Source organism: Panthera uncia, chromosome D1 (genome assembly GCF_023721935.1).
Source record: "Panthera uncia isolate 11264 chromosome D1, Puncia_PCG_1.0, whole genome shotgun sequence".
NCBI lineage: Eukaryota > Metazoa > Chordata > Mammalia > Carnivora > Felidae > Panthera > Panthera uncia.
This window is the reverse complement of record NC_064808.1, coordinates 28,012,320-28,031,180: the sequence shown is the minus strand read 5'-3', so window position 1 is coordinate 28,031,180 and position 18,861 is coordinate 28,012,320. Positions and strand designations below refer to the sequence as shown.

Here is an 18,861-nt window from a genome sequence, read left to right as displayed (position 1 = left end):
AATCTACTATTTTTTTTTAAAGCTTATCATTTAAAATTGAGAGAGAGAGACAGAACACAAGTGGGGAGGGGCAGAGAGAGAAGGAGTCACAATACGAAGCAGGCGTCAGGCTCTGAACTGTCGGCACAGAACCCGATGCAGGGGCTCGAACCCATGAACCATGAGATCATGACCTGAGTCACCCAGGTGCCCCTAAATCTACTATTTTGATGCATAATACATAGCCAGTCGGGCACCCTTGTTATTTGCCTTTTAAATATACTATTTTGGCATGTAATTTACATGAAATAAATTGTACCTATTTTAAGCGTACAGTTCAATGCAGGTAGAAAAAAATATATCACCACTACAATCAAAATATAGAATACTTCCTTTACTCTCCAAAATTCCTCATGACTTTTCCCAATCACAATTCAGTACCCTTTGTCCCAGGAAACCACTGATCCCTGTCTGTCAGTAGAGAATAGGGGTTTTTTTTCTACAGTTTCACACAAATGAAATCATATAGCAAGTATTATTTTGTATCTGGCTTCTTTCACTTACCACAATATTTGCTCCTTATTATTGCTGAACAATATTCTTTGGTATGGATATATCACAATTTTTTCATGCACGCATTTATTTTTTATTTGTTTTTTTAAGAATTATAATTCTATAGTTTTATTAAGACAAAACTGACAATGTGGTATGAAGTTATATTAAAGTTTTCACAGAAATTTAACACATGCCTAAAAAGATTTTACAATGGAAATTCTTGGGATGCCTGGGTGGCTTGGTCAGTTAGGCGTCTGACCGATTTCCGTTCAGGTCATAACCTTCGGGTTCATGGGTTTGAGCCCTGGGTTGGGCTCTGCGCTGACAATGTGAGGCCTGCTTGAGATTCTCTCTCCCTCTCTCTCTGCCCCTCCTCTGTGTGCATGCACACACACATCTTCTCTCAAAATAAATAAAGTTTAAAACCAAGATTTCACAGTGGAGTTCTAGATGCAGGTCTAGGCGATGCGGAGAACTGATGGATCTCATGATTGAAGACAGCATTTTGTATTAATTATTAGAATAAAAAAATTGGTTTTGTTTTGTGTTTCGAAGTGAACCACTGCCCCTGGTACATGCTACACTGTAAAAATGCAGAGTTAACACTATTGGGAAGAAGGTTGTGGATTGTGGAGACAGATGTACTTTGGAGATCTACAATATCTTTTGCTCTCATTCTGCAAGTTTTATCCTTCATAGAAGGCCCTTTGCCTTTCTCATAAAAGTACAGAATAGGCTGCCTTGCAACATTTCTCCCCCTTTCCCGTCCTGGGATGGGTGTGCAAGCTACACAGCATGGAAAGGCTTTAAAGCACTTGGGATGCTGTAGGGGCAGTATGAAAGTTTAATCTCCTGAGACCAGGGCTTTTGAAATCATTCAATTCTTCAAGTGATCTGATGAACTTGTACTGTCAGTGACTGAATCCTGTTGATTTCAGAAGTCAAAGTTCAAATAACAGGCCCCAAGAAGTTTCCAACCTTGGAGCATGGGCCCTTGTCTTTCCCTACTCTTCCACCTTCTATAGCACCGTCTTCCCCTCTCCAAATTCTTCAGCCAGTGGCTTGGATAGACAAACTGATGTTTAACATTTCATAATTGGAAAAGAAAGGGTTTCTTATCAATTTCAAAAATTTGCACCTCTAAGACAGAACGATCTGCCTATGTATATGCTCCAATAAGACTTTCCCTCCTCAACCAATTTCCATTCCCCAAATGGCAGCTTTGGTAATTTATTAACTGGTTTAGTACTTTGTTGGGAACAGCATTAAGCTCAAGAAGGGAATACCTTGGCTTATAAATTTCCAGCATTCACAGATTTTAAACAGTTTCTCATAGTCCTCATTTAGGTTGCCAATGACATTTTTGAAAAGATAAAATATTCTGGATACAGAACCAAATCACTGCTGGTTTATTCTTTTCATTGTTTTACCATTTCCCCAGTCAGATCTCAAATTTTAACAAAAAAAATCCTACCCATCTCTGTTCCTTCCCAACCCCAAATAATACACTAGTCACAGCCCCAAATAATACACTAGTAACAGCCAAAAACTATACACATGCTACACTGTAAAAATGCAGAGTTAACAGTATTGGGAAGAAGGTTGTGGATTCTGGAGATAGATGTACTTTGGAGATCTACAGTATCTTTTGCTCTCCCACACACCCACTCTGTAAGTTTTGTCCTTCATGGAAGGCCCTTTGCCTTTCTCAGAAAAGTACATAATGGGCTGCCTTGCAACATTTCTCCCCCTTTCTCTTCCTGGGATGGGTGTGCAAACTACACAGCATGGAAAGGCTTTAAAGCACTTGGGCTGCTGTAGGGCACAGAAATGGTACTACTGACTCCACAAAGGACATCTTCTCAAACCAACTCTGGTGCCAAGACAAGTATAACTCCTTCCCTTCTAACTTGAAACCCATAGTCAGACGTGACAGGAGCACTAGTACTCAGGAGAGTTAATTCTTGTCATCTTTTTGGTAATTGTTCTCTGAGAGGTAAGAATGCCACATCAGCCTTTCCTCATTGAAGGATATGACCACCTGGTGGGCACTTGATATTGGCTTCCTTGGCAGGGACTAGGTCAGCCTAAGCAGCATTTTTCCATTTCATCAGGAACATGAGTTCTCCACGAGTCTGTAGATCTAATAATCTGTGGCTTTTCTGACTCTTTCTTTGGTTTGCTCTCCTCGCCCTTATCTTCAGAATCAGGGTCAGCTTTGAGCTTGCCTCCCTCTGGTTTATCCGTCTCAAGTGCTATTTTCTGTGACTGTAGAAACTTGGCAATGAGATCAGGGCAATCCAGGCTCTCTTCTGGCTCCCACATGTTATCTGAGAACTCCTTCCACTTTAGAAGATACTCCACTTCGCCCTTTGTCATTCAACCGTCAAGAACTTTTTCTACCACATATTTCTCTTCCCCCTCATCCAGCACCTCCTCTATTTTTTTATTGTTTTATTTCTTCTCCATAGTGCCCACCAGCTTTCTGATCTAAAGAGTGATGCTGCTCAGAGCAGCGCACAAGAGCCGGGGAGGAATTGGTGCAATAGCACACCATGTCAGGCAGGCAGAGTGGGGTGGGGGGAGTGGTGCCCAGAAAAGCAACAAGCCTATGGCTGCAGTGGAGCCCCTCCCTGAAGCGGTGTACGACAGGCCCCAGCCAACAGGCAAAAGACTGTCCAATCATTTGTTGATGGACTTCTCCATAGTTTCTAGTTGGGGCTTTTATGAATAAAGCTACACTGAACATTCACCAGAAGTCTTTGCATTGATAAACATTATTTCTATTAGGTAAATACCTAGAAAGGGGATTGCTAGATTGTGTGGTAAGTATATGTTTAACTTTATGAGAAATTGCCAAACTGGCTTGCAAAGTGGCTATATCATTTTGCATTCTCATTTGCTATTATGTGAGACTTTCAGTTACTCCACATACTCACCAACACTTAGTATTATTACCAGTCTTTTTAAAATTTTAGCCATTCTAATGTGTGCATAGTGGAACCTAATTCTGCATTTAATTTGTATTTCTTTGATGACTACTGTTGAACATCTTTTCATGTTCTTATGGTTGATTTCTATGGGTTCTTTTTTTTCAGTAAAGTGTATTTTTTTAATTGTGTTGTTGGTCTTCTGTTGAGTTGTCAGAGATCTTGATATATTATGAATACAAATTTTGTTCTGTTTTTGTCAGATGTGTGTTTTCTGATTATTTTCTCCCAATCTCTGGCTAGACTTTTCATTTTATTAATGTTGTCTTTTGAAGAGAAGTTTTCTTTTTGTGTGTGTTTGTTTGGATAAGGCACATTTAATCTTTTTTATTTTTTAGTTCATATGTTTTTAGTCCCATCTAAGAAGTCTTTGCCTACCCTCAAATTGTAAGGATTTCCTCCTAGAACTGTTAGTTTTAATTTTGATGATTAGATCTCTGATCAATATTTAAATTAAGTTTTGTGATAGTATGAGGTATGGATCAAGATAATTTTTAACACAGATAACTAATTTTCAGCAATATTTGTTAAAAAGACGTCTTTTCAAAAAAAAAAAAAAAAGACTGTCTTTTCCCCAATGAATTATCAAAAATAATTTGCCTCTATGTGTGGGTCCGTTTCCTTCCATTGCTTTTTATGTGTATCCTTATCTGTATCCAAAAGCATTATATCTTTGTTTTTCAATGTTTATTTAGTTTTGAGAGAGCAAAAGTGGGGGAGGGAAAATGAGATGGGGACAGAGGATCTGAAGCAGGTTCTGCTTTGACAGCAGAGAGCCCTATGTGGGGTTGAACTCATACACTGCAAGATCATGACCTAAGCCAAAGTCGGACACTCAATCGACTGAGCCACCCAGATGCCCCGCCAAAATCATTATATCTTGATTACTTTATAATAAATGCTAAAGTCAAGTAGTATAATTCTTCTAAATTTGACTATTCTAATTCCTTTACATCTCCTGGGCTTTCATTGAGCTTCTTAGATCTGTGTTTGACATTTTTCAGGAACTCAGAAAAAATTCTGGCCATTATTTCTTCAAATATATTCTCCTTCCCCCCAGTCTTTCTAAGGCTCCAATTATATATCTATAAGACTGCTTGATATTAACCCACAAATTACTGACACTGTCCTTTTTTCAGTCTTTTCCTTTTCCTTCTCTATAGTACAGTTTCCATTACACTGTCATGAAGTTCACTGATATTTTCTTCTCGAATGTCTAATCTGGTGTAAAACCCATCCAGTGGATTTTTTTTTTCCATTTAAGATATTCTAGAACTTCCATTGATTCTATTTTTAGTTTCCATTTCTCTTCATATTATATTCACATTTTTCTTTAATTCCTTGACATATTTATACTAGCTTTTGGGATGTCCTTTACTATTAACTCTGGGGAGTCTATTTCTATTGATTGACTCTTCTCCTGGATAATGATTACCTTTTCAGGGATCTTTGTGAATTTTCCATATGTTCAACAAAATCTCTCTCCTCTGACAGGTCAAAACACAATTGTATCCCCACCCTGTGCATACTTCCATAGTTATTTCCTTTTCACATCCCCATTAGTTGTTTTTTCCCTGGTAGTTAGTTGTTTATGCCAAACCTTGTAGAGTTCACCTCGTACATAAACAACTTAATATCTAGTCAAAGACACAAAGGGACCCATAGGGACTATTACCTAAATAGCTCCCTCATTTATGGCATTTCAGGGAAAATTCCTGATATTTCTACCTCTTACAACTTTCTTGTCTTTCTCCTCAGCTTGGGGAGAATACTGTGTTTTCTTGGATTATCCTTCCCTATACCACAGGTCCAAAAACTACCTCCAGGTATAAAGATGGGGTCAATTGTAGGACTCACTTCAATTTTTCTTCTCTCAATCTTGACTCCTCATTATCTCATGTCTAAAAATTATTGTTTCATATACTTTTTCCAATTCAAGTTGTTTAAAATGGGATGGCTAGTCTGATACTAGTTATTCTGTTATGATTACAAACAGATGTTTCATGTTATTTTCATTGTTATGTTAACTCATCTTTAAGTGAGGACACACAGGAATTAAAATGTAATAAAAACAATATTTGTGGCATTTCCCCATAACGAAAAAAATACTGTTCTAGAACTCAGAAAATGGGCTCCAGTCCTAGCTATTCCAGTTGATCCACTTTGGATAGGACAGACAACTGTTCTAAGTCTCAGTTTTCTGAGTTGCTTAATTAGATTATCTCATAAAATCTATGACCTTAATGTCCAGAAATTAGATAAAGTTCACTAAAGGTACTTTAATGGGAAGATATGTATAGAAGATAATCTAATAAATCTTTGTATGTAAACTCATTTAACAAATCCTCTGATTTAATCATTACTGTTATATGTGCTTGCCAATTAAAGTGTATTAAAATATAAAATGTAAATATAAAAACTATAAGGTAATTTTAATAGATTAATAAAAATAAATTTTACCTTTTCAGATTTTTAAAAAGGTTTTTTTTAATTGAAGTAAGCTCTACACCCAACGTGGGGTTCAAACAACCCCAAGATCATAAGTCACATGCTCTTCTGACTGAGCCGGCCAGGTGCCCCATCTTTTCAGATTTAATATTATGTTTATGTCTTAACTGTTTAGGGGAGTTAAAGCATAATGTTAAGGATTATCTGTCCTTAAGTATCATCTGTAAAGTAAATCTGTAAACTGAAAATTCTGTTTTGCTTTTATTTTAGCTGAGGAAATTCACATCCCATCACCCCACTTACGATTTTATTCAAGAAAAAAAGATTATTACTACAAAATAATTATTTATAATATTCTAAAATAATCCAATTGTATAACCAAAAAATTGGTAACAAATAGAACAAAATTGGCTATCCACACCTCCAAAATGAACTATAGCACCAAATTCCATATTTTAAAAACTCTGTTTCATATTTTGAAATCTAGTATTAATACCCAGTATGAACACTAGACTAAGTTTTAAAACAATAATAGTATCAACGGGCTTTTCCTCATCCATCATAAAAAGCTATTTAAAGAATTTCCAATATACTAATTATGCATGACTTCCCCTGTCGGAATCCATGGTAAGCATCCTTAATCAAATTTTGTTACTCCAGGTGCTCCCTTACAAATCTCTTAAAATGTTCCCTAAATTCCTTTACTCACACTATTGGAAAAATCTCTGCTCTGTTACTGATTTGTGTGTGAACATTCCATAATAATGCTATTATGTTGTATTTTTTTCAATTAAATCATACATTTAAGTTCATTAAACTGGAACATTTTCTTACAGTCTTATTTTGTTTGTTTTTTTGTTTGTTTAGGCTTACTGAGTTATTTTTCCAATTAACACATGTAAGCATCATAAAAGTCTGGATTTTCCTGATTTAAGGGCATCTGATAAAGTCCATTATTTATTTATACCTTGATAGTCATATATGAAATATTCTCTCAATATTTATGTCATTTTTTGGTAGTAACAAGGAAAAATCACAAAAATGAATTATGTTTACATACAAATGTTAAGGGAATGCTAATTTTTTCTAAGTCAGAGTTGCCACACACACTACTCCCTTCCTGCTAACTTGCAGAATTTTTCCTCTTCCTGATTTCTTAACTCCCTGCACTAGTTCTAATCCAGCAACCAGTGATCTAATTTCCCATAACCTGTTTTCTCTGTCATACAACTTATTTTCCTTCTCTTAAACCACATGAGAAGTATAGGAAAACAAACAGAGGATCTATTAAGATTTCCATTAATTGGTAAGTTTGAAGTTTTAGAATACTAGAACACAAGAGTTCTCAAACTTAGTGGGGTTAGGAATCATTTGGAGATATTTATTGAAATTCAGATTCCCAGACCCCACACTCAAGAGATTCTGAATTTAATAGGCTTGGAATTGGGGACACCAGTTTGAATTTTTAACACATAGTCTAGATAATTCGGATGCAGGTGTTCTGTGTAGCACACTTTGATAAACACTGCAGGCCCTGTGTCTGCCATAAGTATCTGATGTCTCCATCTGGAATATGTATATAATAAACTAAATGAAGGTAGAGAAAGATGCAAAAGTAGGAAAGAGGGATCCAACAGAGGAGAGGTGGAAAGATAATGCCCAGGTTGAAGGTGAAGAAAGATCCCAGGGTATAGGTTATAGAGAACAATCAATTCAAACTGGACTGACTGAGGGATTAGGACACTTTTTCATTCTTTCATTCACTCATTATCTTTTTCACTGTCTTCTCCACCATTGCAATCTCATACCGTTTATGACAGTACATAGAAAACCAAGCAAAAAAACAAATAAAACACTATTAGCTGGGAATAAAAAATATAAAGAAATTTGAAATCTATAAAGATTTCTCAAAGGAAATGATACCCTAGATAATAAAATAATTGACACAGTTAATACCACTTCTCTGACAATGAATCTAAGAGATAACTGAGGGAAAATAAAACTTATCCACCACAATGTTAACTTTAAAAAGTTACGTATCTGCGGACTTCAAGCTGTATTACAAAGCTTTAATCATCAAGACAATATGGAACTGGCAAAAAAACAGACACTCAGATCAATGGAACAGAATACAGAACCCAGAAATGGACCCAGAAATGTATGGCCAACTAATCTTTGACAAAGGAGGAAAGAATATCCAATGGAATAAAGACAGTCTCTTCAGCAAGTGGTGCTGGGAAAACTGGACAGCGACATGCAGAAGAATAAACCCGGGCTATTTTCTTGCACCATACACAAAAATAAACTCAAAATAGATGAAAGACCTAAATGTAAGATAGGAAGCCATCAAAATCCTCAAGGAGAAAGCAGGCAAAAACCTCTTTGATCTTGGCCACAGCAACTTCTTACTCAACACCTCTCCAGAGGCAAGGAAAACAAAAGCAAAAATGAACTATTGGGACCTCATCAAAATAAAAAGCTTCTGCACAATGAAGGAAACAATCAGCAAAACCAAAAGGCAACTGATGGAATGGGAGAAGATATTTGCAAACGACATATCAGATAAAGGGTTAGTATCCAAAATCTATAAAGAACTTATCAAACTTAGCACCCAAAAATCAAACAATCCAGTGAAGAAATGGGCAAAAGACATGAATAGACACTTCTCCAAAGAAGACATCCAGATGGCCAACCGACACATGAAAAAAGGCTCAACATCACTCATCATCAGGGAAATACAAATCAAAACCACAATGAGATACCACCTCATACCTGTCAGAATGGCTAACATGAACAACTCAGGCAACAACAGATATTGGTGAGGATGTGGAGAAAGAGGAACCCTTTTGCACTGCTGGTGGGAATGCAAACTGGTGCAGTCACTCTGGAAAACAGTATGGAGGTTCCTCAAAAAATTAAAAATAGAACTACCCTATGACCAGCAATTGCACTACTAGGTATTTATCCAAGGGATACATGTGTGCTGTTTGAAAGGGGCACATGCACCCCAATGTTTATAGCAGCATTATCAACAATAGCCAAACTATGGAAAGAGCCCAAATTTCTACCGATAGATGAATGGATAAAGAAGATGTGGTATATATATATATATATATATATATATATATATACACACACACACACACACACACACACACACACACAATGGAGTATTACTTGGCAATCAAAAAGAATGAAATTTTGCCATTCGCAACTACGTGGATGGAACTAGACAGTACTATGCTAAGCGAAACTAGTCAGTCAGAGAAAGACAAATATCATATGATTTCACTCATATGGGACTTTAAGATACAAAACAGACGAACATAAGGGAAGGGAAGCAAAAATAATATAAAAACAGGAAGGAGGACAAAAGATAAGAGACTCTTAAGTATGGAGAACAGAGGGTTACTGGAGGGGTTGTGGGAAGGGGGATGGGCTAAATGGGTAAGGGGCATTAAGGAATCTACTCCTGAAATCATTGTTGCATTATATGCTGACTAACTTGGGTGTAAATTAAAAAAATAAATTAAATAAAAATTTAAAAAATAAATTAAATAAAAGAGTACTAATTTGGCAAAAAAAAAAAAAAGGTATGTATCTGGAACAGACATTTTTCATTTTCCATTAACTTTGCATTTTGTGCCCACAAGTTTTTCTTAATACCTTTTTCAACCCCTGGATACATATATTTAACCTATACCTCACAGTAGCAAGTTCTGTGTGATTATTAAACCATACCAAGTAATTCTAAAATCGTCTGATTCAAGTTTCAAAGAGATGGGCCATAGCTCAAATATTCCAGAGTTTAGTGAAGAAATATATCACTTTGGCCCTCATTTCAAACTTCTTAATTACTTAACCCCTAAAATACATAAGTGGATTTCCTTCTGATTTTGCACTTAAGATTTAAATATAGTCATTTTCCCATGGTTCCATTCTGAGCTCAGAGAAGACTTTTATGACTTAACTATCTTACTTTACTACCATCTTCAGTAATTTTCTCTTTATCCCACTGTAACAGCCTTCACCATATAGAGTCTTTTAGACCCTATTCTAGTTTTTTATTACTTTTTAATATTCTAAAAATAGCTACTAATCCCTGACATTCCTAATATTTTATCACAAAAGAGAAAATAATTTGGGTTTCTCCTATGACCATGTCACTTTTTTATTCCTATTATTGACTTGGTATGGCATTATCTTGTGATTATCAATATAACTTTCAAAATTTAAATTTTATTTACAAAATAATTAGCTAGTCTTATTTTTCCCCTCCAAAAAATTATATTGATATTCAAGGCTGGGATTCTGTTGCTGCCTATCCTTTACCTTGTTCTTATCAATAGTATTTATTTATTTAGTATTTTTTATTTGAAGTATAGTTGACATAAAATGTTTATATTAGTTTCAGGTGATTTGACAGTTCTATACATTATGTAGTACTCACCATAATAAATGTCATCTCCATCTGTTACCACACAAAGTTATTACATTATTATTGACTATATTCCTTATGCTATATTAAAAGTGATATTTAATCAAATATTTACAAACACACTTATTACTGAATCATGTCCTGAGTTTTATAAATTGTGAAAATTCCTTACAATTTATAAAATTTAAACTAAATAAAGCTTAAAAAATAAGCTAAAGAATTGCTTGATCATCCAGTTTTAAATAAATTGCTCTCTAGAGTCAAAAAGCAAAATAGCAGTGACACTTTTATTTATACTCACCTTTCATCTAAGAACATGTAATCTTTAAGAGTGACTATTACCCCCATTTTACCACCAAGGTGTAGAATTACAAAGATTGAACTGAACTGAACTCAAGAAGCTGTCTAATCTAGCTTCTATCCCCAAGAATGACTGCATTTTAACAATCCCAGAGATATGTCCATCTTCTCTAGTTTTCAAAATCTCCAGGGAAGATGGTACAAGTTGCCTTAGCAATTTGTTCTGGTGTGTAATATCCCTTGTTTTACTCATAATCCAAATCTGAAGGTAAGAAGGAAATAAAACCTGGTTTCCTAGATCCTCAGGATTGTGGTTGTAAAATAAGAAGATGATGAAATAGATACCTCAATAAGAACAATTTCCAATATCTAGTCAACTGTTCACCTACTTCAAGCAAGAGTCATTTTGAAAATACTCAGGTATAACAAAATGATTTATACCTATCTTGATTTCATAATAAATGCCTCCCATTAGTAAGAGAAATAATTAGATGTATATATATATATATATATATATATATATATATATATGAGTCCTAAAGATAAGAATAACATATATTTATTGAGAAATTTCTGGGTATGGGCCATTGCACTCCATGCATAATATCATATTGAATCTTTATATTACTTCTCTGAAGTAGGTGCTATTATTATCCCCATTTTTTAAATAAAGAAATTGAGGCTCAGAGAAGGTAAGGTGTCCAAAGTCATTGATTCAGTGACAGAGCCAGGATTAAAACCTAGACAGTTTGGTTATGTTTCACCAGCTCTCTAATACATATTTAATAAATTTTAGTTGTTATTATAAGGATGCTTTAGATTGGTTGAAAAATCCTTATCTGTAAAAAAATTTTTTTTCTTCAAACTCCCATTAGTTCTTCCATAGTTTTGTCAGATCAAAGATGATCTGGGAAATACAAGCACCCTTTTAAAAACATGCATTTATATGACAAAATTTGTTTCTGAAGGTTTGCTGGACTGTTACATGATTTTTCTTAGACCCACCTAGATTTGCTTAAAAATGCATATGGATACTTTTAAATGGAATTTTAGTTATATTGGACTTTACTTACTCATTCAAGAAGCCGGGGGTACTTCTAGGTCTTATTTTAAGCAAAAAGGAATAGATTTGAGATTTGAAGCTACATTAGATTGGCTTCAATCTAAATATTCTACAAAATATTGGAACCAACTAGAGTGTTTCCCTAAGTGTAAACATAACTTTTGCCTAGGTAAATGCCCAAGTATAGGTTAGCCAAAGAAATCTTGTTGCTTTACTAAGGTAATTTACGTTAGTACAATAAGCATGCTTCTAAGCAGCTAAATTTTTGCATTCTATTAATACCTTCTTAATATTTCAGTTTATTAGTTGATATTGATATTTAAAAGAAAACACCAACACATTTCAAAAGCCATGAAAACTTTGAAATTTAATTTATACTTTAATATTTAATACAAAATTACCTTTTTCACTGTTTCCTTTCCCACTGTGATCTCATGCCCATCTTGCCCCAGGCCATTCTTAAAGAACAGAATTCGGATTGAGGTCTTCTCAATGAGTTTCTTCATTCTAACAGAAAGAACAGGCTTGGTTTTCTGTCTTTTGACATCAGTAGGAAACATCAGGCCATTCATTGTCCAAGTTACTTTCTTCATTAACAACAGATGGTCTAGAAGAGAATTTTTTTTAAGTCAAGTCAGTATTTGGCTGCAAAAGTAGAAATGGACACACCATGTTTCCCCTCCCCCTCTTACCTATATCATATACACAGGCCAGTCTCCATTTAGACACTGGTTTTCTGAAATGCTACCACCAGCTTCCCACTAACCGTGACATAAGCTGTAGCAAGCTGTCTGCTCTGATAGCCTGCATAAATCATCATTTCTGAAGGGAACAGATGTTCAGGGTATGAAAGAGTAATACCACAATTTAGTCCTAATTAAAATTCACCTTAGCATGCCTCTATCACTGATCAGAGGCTCTGGGCTGAAAGGGTCCACTGAAAGTTCCAAGGTCCTTTGTTTACCATAAAGCAATATGGGTCCTGAACTTCTGTGTTCTTTAGGGTTGGGAAATGCTTTATTTTCTCCTTAATATGATTTATTATCCATGTGATTTTTAAAGATGATGACCTCCAAACAGTAACCTTATACATAATTCTTCTCCTGTGACTAGAAAGAAGGTGACTTCTGGGACATCATTGGTGAGAGATTCAAAATATTTTACTAATGATGAAAACCAGCTCTGCATTAACTGTTTACTTTGACCTATTCCTTTTCAAAGATGTGTTTAGGAATTTAAGTTTCAAAACTCCCACTCTTATTAATGGGAGCGCAACTAAACGATTATGCATGACTCTGAGAATGTGAGGATAAGTTGCTCTCAGCATGCCTCCTTTGCAAAAGGTTTCATTTCATAAATAAATAATTTACACCTGTGTTATTTTTTGTTACATTCAATTTATTTTAGATATTTTCTTTTCATATAAGTTATTAAATGTATGTGATTTTATAATTACAATGATCCCTCCCTCATCTGTTCTTTATTTGTCCTAATGAGAGAAATAAAATTGTATTTGCATACAATTGAAAATAGTTGGACTTGTTTTCCCAAATTTCTAAACAACTCTTGTCTGTTAGCACTTACCTTGAAAGAACCATGGCCTCGTTGACCTAGAAATGGTGTTTTACATAAAATCTGCAAGTATTGATATGAAACACAAGCCACTGGTTCTGGGACCTTCAAGTCCCAGAATGTTTACATTAAATGTTAAAAAAACAACAAAATACTGTGTTTCTCTTTTTCTCTCATACACATATACATGCGCGTGCGTGCGCACACACACACACACACACACACACATATATATATATATATATATATATATATACAGTGGGTAGAAATGTGAGCAAAACTTTCAGAATAAACTAAGATTATAGATATGAGTAAGCCTTTAAGAAGAGGAAAAATAATTTTACAGAAATTATTATAATCTGAAATTGATAGGAATTAGAATTAGAAAAATAAGCTAGACATTAAGGAGTTCATATATGCCCCAAAGAACTGAAAACAGGTACTCAAATAAATACATATACATGCATGTTCATAGCAACACTATTCACAATAGCCAAAAGGTGTAAACCAAATATCTACCAATGGATGAATGGATAAATAAAATGTAGTATATACATACAATGGAATATTATTCAGCAACTAAAGGAATGAAGTACTGATATTCACTACAATGTGGATGAACCTCAAAACATTATAAGTGAAAGGAGCTAGACATAAAAGGCAACATACTATGTAATTCCATCATATGAAATATCTAGAACAGGTAAATTCATAGAAACAAAATGCAGCCTAATAATTGCAGGGGTGGGAGGAGGGGGGAATGGAGAAAAATTTAATAGGTAAGTTTTATGGGGCACCTAGGTGGCTCATTTGGTTAAGCTTCTGACTTTTCAGCTCATGTCATGATCTCATGGTTCACGAGTTCGAGCCCCACGTGGGGCTCTTTGCTGACAGCTCAGAGTCAGAAGCCTGCTTCAGATTCTGTGTCTCCCTCTCTCTCTGCCCCTGCCCCACTTGTACTCTGCCTCTCTCTCTCTCTCAAAAATAAATAAAACATTAAAATAAAATTTAGAAGTTTTATTTTGGAATGATGGAAATGTTTTAAAACTAGATAGAAACGGTGGTTGCATAACATTGTGGGAGTGGGGATGGGCTAAATGGGTAATGGGTATTAAGGAATCTACTCCTGAAACCATTGTTGCACTATATGCTAACTAACTTGGATGTAAATTTAAAAAATAAATTAAATTTAAAAAAAATAAAAAACCTTACCAATAAAGTATTTTCCCCTTTGATGACCAAGACCAGGGTCAGGATGAGGGTGAGACAAGTGAAGGGCCAAGAATGCAAAACTGAAAGAAGCATGCTCAGTTGTGCAAGTGTACAACCCTCAGTAAATGCCTCCTTAAATTTTGTCACGCAGGTGCATCACTCATCTCACCCGAGTCCCAGCCTGGCTTCTCTCCTCCTTGTATGCTCCTTAAATTCCACTCAAACCAGGCTGACTGTTAGCCAGACCCTGTTTTATATGATTTATAAACACTAGCTCATGATGTCCTCTCAACAAGTTTATGAGGTAGAAAATATAATTATCCTCATTTACAGGTGAGGAAACTGAGGCACAGAGAAGTTAAGTAACTTGAGCAAGATCTTGCAGCTGGCAGGTGGTGGCAGCAGGATATGAACTTAGTTCTAGAAACTGTACTCCTAATCACTACACTATTTGACTCTACCATACATTTTCTTCTGTTATCTTAAACAAAATTTCACAGCTTTCCACAAGTTGGACATACTTTCACATCTCTTATTCCTGTCAGTGTTTCCACTTCTTTCACAGTTGTCCAATATCTCAGAAAGATCTTAAACCTTTACTTCCCAGTCATTTCTCTCCAACCAATTGCTTAGTCATTCAATGATATTTACATTTATTGGGTGCCCATTTATCAATGCACCAGGGTGATAGCTGGGAACAGGACAGAATAACTTGTGCAGATTACAGTCTCTTGGGGGCAAGACAGACAGTGGAAGGTCTCTCTGAAGAGGTGACTGCCGAGTAGTGAGGTTTGAACAATGAGAAGTTAGTCATAAAAGTCTGGGGGAAGAGCATTTTATTCTGGATGTAAAGGGAAGCTATTGGAAGGTTCTTAACAGGGCACCTATGAAAAACAGACTATAGGAGAGAATAGATGACACTGGTAGTCCCCCCCAACCAAATTCCTTTTACTGGGCTAGTGCCCCCAAACTCCAGCTGCTGTGAGTCATGGCCTCTAACACCTCACAACTGCAACCTTCTCCTAACAACTGCCCTTGGCTGAAAGGAACCAGCCATCTAGCCAGGAAATGCCTGTGATGTGGTGGTCTCTTATCTCCTACCCACAGGTACAGCCTACAGCCAATGACTGACTGACTAGGGGACATATGGCCAGTCCCCTTGCCTTAAGGAGGGGCAACTCTGTGCTATGCTTCCCACTCCAGATTGAGGCTAGCCTTCAGCTGAACACAGGGCATGGCTGAACTTCTTTCTCTACTCTAGTTGCTTCCCTCACTCTTTTATAGGGTTCACCTGAGAGTATTCCCTCACTAAGTCCCTTGTACATAAATCTCCATCTCAGGCTCTGCTTTGAGGGAACCTGACCTGAGACATTGTCAAAGAAGAGAAACCTAACTCTTCGCTATCTTTCTTCACGGTAACTTTTTTTTTAATATGAAATTTATTGTCAAATTGGTTTCCATACAACACCCAGTACTCATCCCAACAGGTGCCCTCCTCAATGCCCATCACCCACTTTCCCCTTCCTCCCACCCCCCAACAACCCTCAGTTTATTCTCAATTTTTAAGAGTCTCTTATGGTTTGCCTCCCTCCCTCTCTAACTTTTCCCCCCTCCCCCTCCTCCATGGTCTTCTGTTAAGTTTCTCAAGATCCACATAAGAGTGAAAACATACGGTATCTGTCTTTCTCTGTATGACTTATTTCACTTAGCATAACACTCTCCAGTTCCATCCACTTTGCTACAAAAGGTCATATTTCATTTTTTCTCATTGCCAAGTAGTATTCCATTGTACATATACAGGCACATCAAAAGATGATCAACATCACTCCTCATCAGGGAAATACAAATCAAAACCACACTGAGATACCACCTCATGTCAGTCAGAGTGGCTAAAATGAACAAATCAGGAGACTATAGATGCTGGAGAGGATGTGGAGAAACAGGAACCCTCTTGCACTGTTGGTGGGAATGCAAACTGGTGCAGCCCCTCTGGAAAACAGTGTGGAGTTTCCTCAAAAAAGTAAAAATAAATCTACCCTACGACCCAGCAATAGCACTGCTAGGAATTTACCCAAGGGATACAGGAGTGCTGATGCCTAGGGGCACTTGTACCCCAACGTTTATAGCAGCACTTTCAACAATAGCCAAATTGTGGAAAGAGCCTAAATGTCCATCAACTGATGAATGGATAAAGAAATTGTGTTTATACACACAGTAACTCTTAAAACTATCATGCCTTTCTATTCCCAGCCAGACCCACTTGTCCATTTCTCTCTCAGTCTTCTATCATCTACAAGAACTTCTTAACCATATTTTATTTTCCTTCTTTATATCTGACATCCTATACTCCAATTATAGATGAATTTTCCTAAAACATCAATTTTGTCATTGCCTGAAGAGAAACTTCTTGGAGCTAGCTTTTGAAGTTTTCCACTAGTCAGTCACCCAATCGGTCTGTCAGGTACGAGGAAATATTTATTAAACCTTCCTATGTGTCAGACCCTGTGCAAGAAATATGCTCCTTCCTTTAAACTTATGTCTAACAGAAGAGTTTACTGACAACCTGACACTATCCAAATTTTCAGGTTTTATCTTACCGTGGCTTAAAGCACTATTTTACCTAAGCCAATCCGCTCATTGTCTTTTAATTACATCAAGGCCACAAGTAAAAAAAAAAAAAAAAAGCTTATTTATTTTGACAGAGAGAGAGAGTAAACAAGCAAGAGTGGAGGAGGGGAAGAGAGGAAGAGGAAGAGAGAGAGAGAGAGAGAGAGAGAGAGAGAGAGAATCCCAAGCAGGCTCTGCACTGTCAACACAGAGCTCAGTGAAGGGCTTGAACTCAGGAACCACAAGACCATGACCTGAGCTGAACTCAAGAGTCAGTCACTTAACTGACTGAGCCACCCAAGCACCACACCAAGGGCATTTTTAAGTTTATTCTTCATCTATTCAGACTCAAGTCCTTCTCAAGATCCAGTTTAAGATCTTCCTTTAGTGCTCCAGCCCATAACAGTCTGTCATCTCTCTGATTCCTTATGCACACTCACTCATGTATTCATTCATTCAGTAATGTTTGAGAACATACCACATTTTAGGTTCTGTATTACATACTAAGGAAAGAGCATAAGCCATCTGACATTATGTAAATATTTTACAAATATATAATCTGTTTCTGTTTCCATACTTAACCTCTTTGAAGGTAGGAATCAAGTCTATATTCATTATTAGAGTATATATAAGTTCACTGCACATGGCACAGTTACTAAATGTTAACATTTCTGTGGATTTAAATGTTTAATTGGTAGAAATTTAATTTTATGTCACTTTTTTAACATACTAATTATGCAAAATCAATTTTATTGCCTGTGTGTATACACCTACCATTTTTATTCCTTATAGCTTTCTAGTATGAACTTAATTTTTTTTAACGTTTATTTATTTTTGAGAGACAGAGACAGAGCATGAGTGGGGGAGGAGTAGAGAGAGAGGGAGACACAGAATGTGAAGCAGGCTCCCAGCTCTGAGTTGTCAGAACAGAGCCTGGATGTGGGGCCCAAACCCACAAACTGAGATCATGACCTGAGCTGAAGTCAGACACTCAACCGACTGAGCCACCCAGGCACCCCCATTATGAACTTAAATATGACAGATCTACCACCTTGATGCTCATCGATGACAACAATGGTACAGAATTTCTTCAGGAAAAGAAGAAACCTGCCAAGGAGAATTGCTTGCCAAACGAAGGTTTAGGAGTGGAGTAAACTGGAATAACTCAAAGTATATTTAAAGTAATTGCTTACATATTCCTCAAGACTAATTTGGGGGGGAGGTCATCTCTCTTAAAAACCCTTTTCCAGCTTGGACACCCTTCCCTTGTACAGATGTCTACCACTGGCAATCCCACCGTACCATCATTATCATTGTGTGCTTCCTTAGCTAACTATACACTGCCGACCTAGTGCATGGAGCAGGTGTTCAGTAAGTGCTGCATGAATCAATGAATAAGGCTACCCTTTATTCCAATGTAACTTATTCTGATCAAAGAAATATATTTATAATTCTATTACCTGCAAACATGGAAGGACACTTTACTCACTTAAAAATAGTCTAAAATAACAAGAGATCACATTTCTGAAGTTTCAAATCAGTTTTCTGAAAGAACTCTTGATGGATGTAGGAAAAGCACATAATACAGTACATTTTAAACTAAATTTGAAAATATCATTTATAACATAAAAATATACAGTTTTTTAAAGGTATTCCTCCTATTTTCCAGATTTTTTGTTGATACTGATAAACATGGA

At 36.2% G+C, this 18,861-nt stretch overlaps 1 protein-coding gene and 1 pseudogene across 2 annotated transcripts in view; both read right to left on the bottom strand.

Annotated features, from left to right (window-relative positions):
* DCDC1 (doublecortin domain containing 1) overlaps window positions 1-18,861 on the bottom strand; it is a 480,273-nt gene that overhangs the window by 405,987 nt on the left and 55,425 nt on the right. For both annotated transcript variants that reach the window (XM_049648784.1, XM_049648790.1), the window contains one exon: window positions 12,175-12,380. In XM_049648784.1, coding sequence (XP_049504741.1) covers window positions 12,175-12,380 — 206 coding nt within the window. The remainder of the gene's footprint in view (window positions 1-12,174; window positions 12,381-18,861) is intronic.
* LOC125935108 (chromobox protein homolog 1-like) lies at window positions 2,492-3,003 on the bottom strand (annotated as a pseudogene).